Source organism: Pterocles gutturalis, unplaced genomic scaffold (assembly GCF_000699245.1).
Source record: "Pterocles gutturalis isolate BGI_N339 unplaced genomic scaffold, ASM69924v1 scaffold32359, whole genome shotgun sequence".
NCBI classification, from domain to species: Eukaryota; Metazoa; Chordata; class Aves; order Pterocliformes; family Pteroclidae; genus Pterocles; species Pterocles gutturalis.
This window is the reverse complement of record NW_010136790.1, coordinates 2,318-10,615: the sequence shown is the minus strand read 5'-3', so window position 1 is coordinate 10,615 and position 8,298 is coordinate 2,318. Positions and strand designations below refer to the sequence as shown.

Below are 8,298 nucleotides of genomic sequence, written 5' to 3'. Positions count from 1 at the left end.
AACCGCTCAGGATAAGGCCTGTGGTGCCTTAAATATTTAAACTCCTGTGTCATTGAGAGATGAGCTGTTTTCCAGCTCCTTTTATGTGCAGACTGGTGAGGTTTTGCAAAGGGAATTTGACCCCTGTATGGTGAATTTTAAACCTCCTGACAAAAGATTTGCTTATCGTAGGCTATTTTTTTTTTTTCCTTGGACTCCCCCCAGTTCCCAGGATATGCAAACCAAAAGCTGAAAGCCCTTATTCTAGATGCTTTTGATGTACCTGTTTGACATCTCTAAAATACACCCACGCACATAAATCCTTTCCTGGGTCCCACTGGCATAGCTCCACGGAGTTCAGTCAACCAGACTGACTTTTGTTGGCTGGGATAATGGTCCACAGATAAACATGTCGGGCACATCTTCCTGGTGCTTTGAACTGGGTATCAAAGCGGTCACCCTGGATGAAAGCCAGGAGACGTGGACTCTAGGGATGCTGCAGGGCTCTTGCTAAAGTGGGAGATGCTCTGCTGTGCCACAGAGGGGACTGGCAGCCGGCTCCTTGGGGTGGTTGGCTGGGCTGGGGGCTGTGCAGCCTCGCTGCTGACTCTATCACGCTGCGCAGCGACGGGTGCTGTGCTGCAGGCTGCCCAAGAGGCACCAGTTGGCCACCTCCAGATGTCAGTGCCAGGGGGACCTCTGGATTTGCACAGCCCGATACCTCCATACCTCCAAGCAAGCTTGCTGTGCACACTTCAGCACCGTGTGGGTAACTCTGTGGGAGCGATTGTTCTTTGCAGCTTCTCATCTGTGAGGGGATCTGGAAAGGGGAGGCTCTGAAATGTTGCTCCCTTCAGCCTCGCGGGAGAGGTCTAGATTTAGTCCCTGGTAATCTCTGTTGTGGCTCTGTGCCTCTATTCCCCTGCTCCGATATCCTCCCTGGAGAAGTGGAGACATGGGCCCAGCTGGCGTGGTGGCCAGCAGGATTGTGGCGCATCTCTCCTCACTTTCCTGTAGGGTTGACATTGAAGCTGCTTTGCTGGCCTGCAGCAACACGGCTGGGCTGTGTGTGCAAGTGAAACCCCCGGTGTGGCAGCGGGGCTTGGGTTTGCAAGGGAAAAGGGTGTATCGCTGTGGGAGTGCTGCCGCTGTAGTGTGCGGGCTCACCTTGAGTAGGTTAAGGTGAGGTATTGCTGCAGGAGCAGGGCAAAAATAGTACTTGCATTTAAAACAGGAAAAAAAAAAAAAAAGAGCTGTTCCCTTCTGTCTGTGTGATTCCTGTATGCGTTTTTTTTTCCTCTTTTAGAAAAGAGCAGATAAGAAGTACGTTTTTTTTATAAATCAAGTCAGTGTTTTCTGGTGCCAAGGAGAGTTTTTTTGGTTTTTTTTTTTTTACACGGTGAAAACTCGTTTCTGAAAGTTGAGGCTTTCAGAGCATTTGCATCCCGAGTTCCTCTTTTTAGTCTTAGTTGGGCTGTTTCATGGCTTTGGGATGGAGCGAGGTATGAAATGCTGCATTTTGTTAGGAACACATTGCTGGCAATCCCTGCTCTCCAGCTCAGAGGATGCACAAAGCTGCAGCGCTGGGGGTCCAGCCCATCCCTTGTCCCTCAGGCAGGACCAGTTTAGTGCAAAATAAACTTTTTCAGGTTTGGAAAAGCTGGGGAGGTGACAAAGCTCCTAACCATGGGGGAACTGCCTCCCTGACTCTCATGTTCGCTTCATCTTACTTTTTTTTGCTGAGAACTCCAAAGCAGCAACTGGAATTTTTTCCCCCCTTGCTCCTTGCCCTGTGGTCTCTGTTGGTCTGTTTGCAGGGGTGGTGATGGTGTTTGAAGGGCTAGGCTGGCAGAAGGAGAACTGCTTGTCCCCCTTAATGCTCAGGTCCTCTGCTGCTCTCCGAAGCGATACCTGACCAGGCACAACACTGGGCTGGAAGAGAGCTGAGCTCTCCTGTCTGGGGTTGGAGAGGGTTGTGTGCTCCCGTGTGGCGCTGTGGGGCTTTTTTCTGAATCTTTTGTTCCAAAATGGGTCTTTTTCTCCAGATGAGGTGATGCTGGCAGAGGTGCCCAGCCTGATCAGTGCTGAACTGTCAAGCCCAGTGGGTTCCCCCATCCCGCAGGCTGCCTCTCCTGGAACCCCCAGGGCCAGGGGCATGCACCGAGCCCCCGCACACAGCTGCCTGAGCGTTACTTCAGGCCACCTTCTCCCACTGACTCTTTCTCTCTTTTCTTTGGGCAGGAAAAAGCTGACACTGCTGAGGGAGATGCTGGCAGGCTGCGGCGCAGGTACCTGCCAGGTGATTGTCACCACTCCCATGGAGATGCTCAAAATCCAGCTGCAGGATGCGGGTCGAATTGGTACGTGGGCTTCTGTTCCCTTTGCACCGAGCAGGCAGGAGGGAGAGGGCTGGGACTGGGCTGTCAAGGCAGAGGGGGAAGGAATGAGCAGAGAAAAGCCTTTTCCTTCTCCCTGTTCTCCCAAGTCAGAGGTATCTCAGGCTGTACAGAAGTTTCTCCTCCTCTTCCCAGCTCATTTCCCCCCACCCTTTGCTCACCTGGCTTTGCAGAGCCCTTGCAGTTCCAAAAGGTGATGACTTTTTTTGCTCAAAGGAATAGGCTTGCCAAGTGAAACAGCAGATGCTGCTGGTGGATGGAGAGAGCCGGGAGAGGTGACTGGGTGGTCAGCTTGTGAGTGATTAAAACTTGCTAGTTACTGTGCACCCAAGAAGGGATTAGCATCCTCCAGCGCTTTTCGTGTGGTGCTTCCTCCATCTCCGTGTTTTCTGATGTCTGTTCTCTCTTCTCTACCCCCCTGCGGCACCTCCCTAACAGCTTCCCAAGGGGACGTGTCCTTTCCAAATGACTTGTCTCTCCTCTTACTCTTTTTTTTCCTCCTGACAAAAGCAGCAGGCTGAAACAGTAAATACAATTTTCCCGCTACACTGGATTTGGAAGAGGTTTGTGGTCAGGCTCGCGGGGTTGTGTGCAGGAGCTGGCAGGCAGAGGCAGGAGGGAGTGTGATGAGCCTTTTGGCTGAGACACTGCGGGGTGTTTCTGGTGAGGACGGAGACCAGAGTCTGGCAGGGAGACTCTGCAGGAAGAGCAGTTTGCTGTCACCTTCATCTCTCCCAAAGGTCAGCCAGGGGTATGACTGGGCAAGTTTATCCTATAATTATTCCTGAATAACCACGGATTTACTTTTCCTTTCCTCTCTTTGCTGTTTTTAATGCAGACCTTATCCTCTTTGTGTGTATTACTTTTAAATGTCTTTTTCAGCAGAGGTTTTTGCTGCTGTGAGCTGCCTGTTCTCTGCGGGGCGAGAGACCGGTGGTGTTTCGGTGGCAGTGGGAGGGTTGCCCACAGATTGCTGTGGCTCTCTCCATCTTCTGGCCAAAGAGCAGAAATGCAGCAGTTTGGAAAAGCTATGTGTATAGATCTGGCATACCCAGTGCAGCTGAGGAACCCCCAAAGGTTAACGATGGCTCTCAAGGGAAGGAAGCAAAGCGCCAAGTTGTTGAAGCTCTCTGATATATTAGTATCTTCAGTTTGTCCTGTTGGGGGCTGAGGGATGGAGGTGGAATCAGATACTGTCACCTGCCTGCTCCTGGCAGCTGCTTTTCCCCACGCAGCAGAGGGCCCTTTTCTGGCGTAAAACCAGTCTGTAGGAGAGTGCAGCAGCCAGCTCCGGGGCTGGGACAAGCTGGATGGTGTCAGGCTGGGTCAGATGGGCAGACTGGGAGCAAAAGCTTGCAGGCACCTGGCTGCCCTTAGTCTGCGTGTGTTGGTGCACCTGGAGATCTGCCTCTTCCCTCTCGCCCGGTGGCACTGGGCAGCAAGAAGCTGCTGTTGAGTGTCTTGCAGCCCAGTGGTCTCTCTGCTCCTCCGCAGCGGCACAGAAGAAGCTGATGGCGGCACAGGCCCAGCTCTCCCCTTCCTCTGCGGCAGGGGCGGTGGAGCCAGCCGTGGAGACGCGCACCACAGCGACACAGATAACGCGGGAGCTGCTGCGGAGCAAGGGCATCGCGGGACTCTACAAGGGCCTGGGAGCCACGCTGCTAAGGTAGGATGGCGTGGGCTGGAGAGCAGGGCACCTGCCGTCGGGGACGATGGCTTCAGGGGGTGTGGGTTTGGTTTGGTTTCCATGCATGGGTTTTGCACATTAGCGAAGGGAAGGTCAGGGGAGTGGTGGAGGCTGCCTTTTTGTTTCTGGAAGATGTAATTCTGCTGCTTTCGGTGGGAGGTTTGTCTCCCCTGTGGTCTATATTTTTAACGCTGTAGAGAAGTCCTCGTGGGGTGGCAAAGCAAAACTATCAGCCTGAGTCTCTGGAGTGTGAGATGGGTTCTGGCCCATGGAGCATGCTGGGTGCAAGGACCGGTGCCTGCTCCAACACCCTGGGCTTTTGCAGAGGGACTGCCCTCCAGCTTTAACAAAGGCAGAGCTAAAGCCACACCCAGTGGGACAGGGGCAGGATGCAAACCTCTGGTAATTAACAAAAGTGGACAAAACAATTGACATCTGAATGTGCTGGTGTCTTTGGTTTGAGTGTTGAAAAACCAGGGGAAGGCAGGACTCAGCAGGGCTGCATGCCCCCATGGGCCTGCTGTCCTCTATGCAGTCAGTTTTGCTCCTGCTGAGTTTTGGCTCCTGTCTGCATTGAAATCCCAGAGCTGGGCTGCCACTGCATGATGCTTGCAGCTGTTTCTTTGATGCTTGCTTTGTTGGTGTCCCACTCTGAGTTTGCTCACCTTTGTTTGTCTTTCTTCCCCTTCCTCCCTCCCCCCCTGCAGAGATGTCCCGTTCTCCATCGTGTACTTCCCGCTGTTTGCAAACCTGAACAAGCTGGGCCAGAAGGATCCCAACATCAAGGCTCCGTTTTATGTGTCCTTCCTCTCCGGATGTGTGGCTGGCAGTACGGCCGCGGTGGCTGTCAATCCCTGCGATGGTGAGTCCCAGGTAGCCTGTGCTGGTGGCCCAGTGCTAAGTGGCCCACGAGCGGGCGAGGTGCGGAGGAAGGAGGCCGTGCCAGCCTCTTTGCAGCATGAGCGCACAGGGAGGGAGAGGAAGGGAGCTCTGTTCTCTGAGCTGCCCCCAGGTTAGCTGGTGTTCCCTTCAGCTGAGCTCTGCCTTTGGCCACAGCTTACCCAGAGGTCTGCAGTGCTCACTGGGTAAGTCCAGAAGAGGGTGTCATTCATTTCAGTCATTCTTGCAGGAATGGCTGCAAACATGCCCCTGAAAAGGCACATTTCTGTGTGGAGTGGTAGTATGCAGACCATACACATGCATATGGTCACGGACAACCACAGGGAGCCTCGAGTCTGTGTCCTTTTCTCCTGCTCCACAGCATCTGCCTTAAATACCACCTCGGTTTCTCTACTGTGAAAAACACCAGAAAGTAACAACAACATTGCACACACTCCAAGGTGTGAAGAAATATAAGAGCAGCATTGTATATCTTAGCTACTTCTAGAAGGAGCTGAGTGTTTGAAAATCAGTTCCCACTTTGCTGAAAGATGTCTGTATTTGGAAGCGTTTAAAGCTTAAGTCAGCCTTGGAAACCTTCGTCACAGTGAGGGGGCTGGGGTTTGGGTGGCTGTGTTTTTCTTTCATCCATGTGTTTGTTTTCCCCTGTTTTGCTGATAAATACATGAAAATGGTCTGCGATCTTGGTTTGACTGTGTTTCAGAGACATTACTCTCAGGGTGGCTCTTGCCTGCTGAGGAGTGTGATGCATTCCCTGTGCTCACCATTATCTGTCTCCTCTCTTTCTCCCCAGTGATCAAAACGCGGCTGCAGTCCTTGCAGAGAGGAGTGAACGAGGACACCTACTCGGGAATCCTGGACTGCACCAAGTAAGACCCCTCATGAAGCAGTGTATGGCATCTGCTGCTGCCAGGCAGTTGGTGCAGCTTCTAGATCCAACAAGCAGCTTCCCTCTTTCAGATTCCCTCTGAACCTGTGCTTTTTATCTGTTTGTCTATATGGATAGATGTATGGCCAGATATATACTGTTCATATAGATAGCTATATAAAAGAGAACTACTTCTTGCTTTGAGCAAGGTAAATAGAGTGTTGATATTGAAATGCTTCTGTCCAAACCCCAGCAGTCATCACTGCAAAGGGAGGCGGTGCTGTGGTTGTCTCTCCCAAGGCCTTGTTGTCTGAAAATCTTACATCATTATGTCTCGTATCTCTTCCCAGACTCCTCTGACCCTTTGCTAAACCGCAGTCTGGCTGCTTCAAAACACACAGGGAGTTTTGAGACGCAAGTGCTCTGCCTCTGTATGGCTGTTGTAGCCAGAGTCTCTTGCCATCTGGCTGTGGCCCATCCTGGGCGGGGAGTTGGCCCCAGTTTTTGAACAAGGCGACCTCTTGATGCAAGTCTGGTTGTCCATCCAGCCCCTGGCAGATGCTCCTGCCCCTGGCCAGCTGCAGGGATGGGGCGTGTTTCTGCATGGCTGTTTGCAGAGCACGTGGGGATGGCGGATGATGGGCTGTGGCGGCAGTGCTGGGCGACCCTTGCCTGGGCTGGGTCTCTGGAGGGAGGCAGACAGGCAGGGCATGGCCAGAGGCTCTCCTGGTGTGGTGGAGGGGTGGGGTGGACCTTGACCTGTCTGCTGTTTCTCCCCAGGAAGATCTGGCAGAAGGAAGGGCCCATGGCCTTCCTGAAAGGGGCATACTGCCGCGCCCTGGTCATCGCTCCTCTCTTCGGCATCGCACAAGTCGTCTACTTCATCGGCATCGCCGAGTTCCTGCTGGACATGCTCCCCAAGCACCGGGACTAGCCCCGGCATGCCTGCGTGTGCCCTCCCGCCCTCTGCAGTGCCGAGTTCATCCCCGTGTTCGTCATCCGTGTCGACTGATGTCAGAGCAACAGCACAAAGTGTTCGCGTTGGGATGCCGAGGGGATGTGGTCTCCAGCCGAGCAAACGCGGGGAGGGAGAGAGTCGCTTTGCTGTCTTGCTCTGGATCCTGCCCACTTCTGCTCCTTCCACGGACAATACCTAATTATGCATATTTTTCTTTTGGTTTTGTTTGTTTTGTTTTTAAATTGTCGTTCTTAAGGACAGACTGGGCTTGCAGACCCAGGAGTCTCCTCTCAGCCTTGGGGAGGAAGAGGGATGGGAAAGAAATAACCTGAACCCTCATCCACCCCAGTCCCCCTCTTTCCTCTGGGAGTTGCCAGCTATCTGAGGAGGAGCTGGAGGGACAGCTGTGTCCCCTCAGGCCCCCCTTGGCTCTGCTGGCCCTGGGTTGAGAGCAGGCACTGCACAAAGGGGCTCATCCCATCGCAGCTGCAGGCACAGCGGGGGAGATGCTGGATCTGGCAAATTCCTTGGCCTGGAAACCTTCACCCTTCCCTTCTCCCTTTCTCAAAAACCAGTTGGCCTCAGATGAACTGCTTGGAGATTGGAGGAAGGGAAAGGGGATCGTTACTATTGATTTTTGTAGTTATTTTTGTTTGAAAGCAAAGGGATGTCCCTCCTAACCAGGTGTCCCAGGCACATCCAGGGGAGGTGCAGAGAGGATCACACGATTGTCCGAAGGTGCTTCACTGTTTGGCTACAGGCAGGAAAGGGAGATGAACTTGGGATCAAGTTATTTTTGTTCAGTTTGTTTTTGTTTTTTGTTTTTTAAATGCAGGGGTTGTGGGGAGGAAAAACAAAAGGATAAGAAACCACTCACATTCCTTCAGCCTGCCCACCTCCTGGGGTGATAAAGTGGTGGCTGCAGGTGTAGATTAGCTCTTTTTTTCCCCAGCCTGGCTTCAGATGAAGGGGAGGCACCTGCTCCACCTCTGCGGTGCCCAGCCCTGGGGAGCTGTGCTGGCACCACCACGCCTGCGTGCTCACCCTGCAAGGTGAAGACACGAGGTCTGGCTGCGCTTTGATGTCACTTGGGTGTGTTTAGAGGCAGCAGGTGTCAGAGGCGCAGGATGGCCGCACCCCGGGCAAGGAGCTGTTTGCGTGTAGGTGACTGCGGGATCACGTCCTCTGCATCGCAACACCTTGGCATCCTGCTCGCTGCCCGGGGTGGGGATTGTTGGTGGGTCTCGGGACAAATCCACACCCACAACGCGCTCTGCTGAAGGGACACTGCCCCAGCTGCCACCGTCAGAGGACGTCCTTGTTCAGCGCTCTTGGGCTGTGTAGTTAATTCTAGTTTAAATGATCTTAAGTGTGAGATCTACCAACCCAGCGTGATGTTCTCCATTATTTATTCCATTCAGTGCAATCCACCACACGTTGGTGTTTAAATTAAACTGGTTGAATTCACTTTTCATTCCTCCTTCGTTTCGCTTTGTTCTCCAGGCGCTTG

The 8,298-nt window shown here is 53.0% G+C and overlaps 1 protein-coding gene across 1 annotated transcript; it reads left to right on the top strand.

Moving 5' to 3' along the window:
- Nucleotides 1-2,220: 2,220 nt before the first annotated feature.
- SLC25A22 (solute carrier family 25 (mitochondrial carrier: glutamate), member 22) lies at nucleotides 2,221-6,764 on the top strand (the record flags this gene model as incomplete). The annotated part of the gene is made up of 5 exons (XM_010082431.1): nucleotides 2,221-2,339; nucleotides 3,870-4,041; nucleotides 4,770-4,924; nucleotides 5,756-5,831; nucleotides 6,611-6,764. Coding segments are annotated over 5 exons (676 nt in total), but the record flags the coding sequence as incomplete, so codon positions are not given.
- Between the last annotated feature and the right edge of the window lie 1,534 nt (nucleotides 6,765-8,298).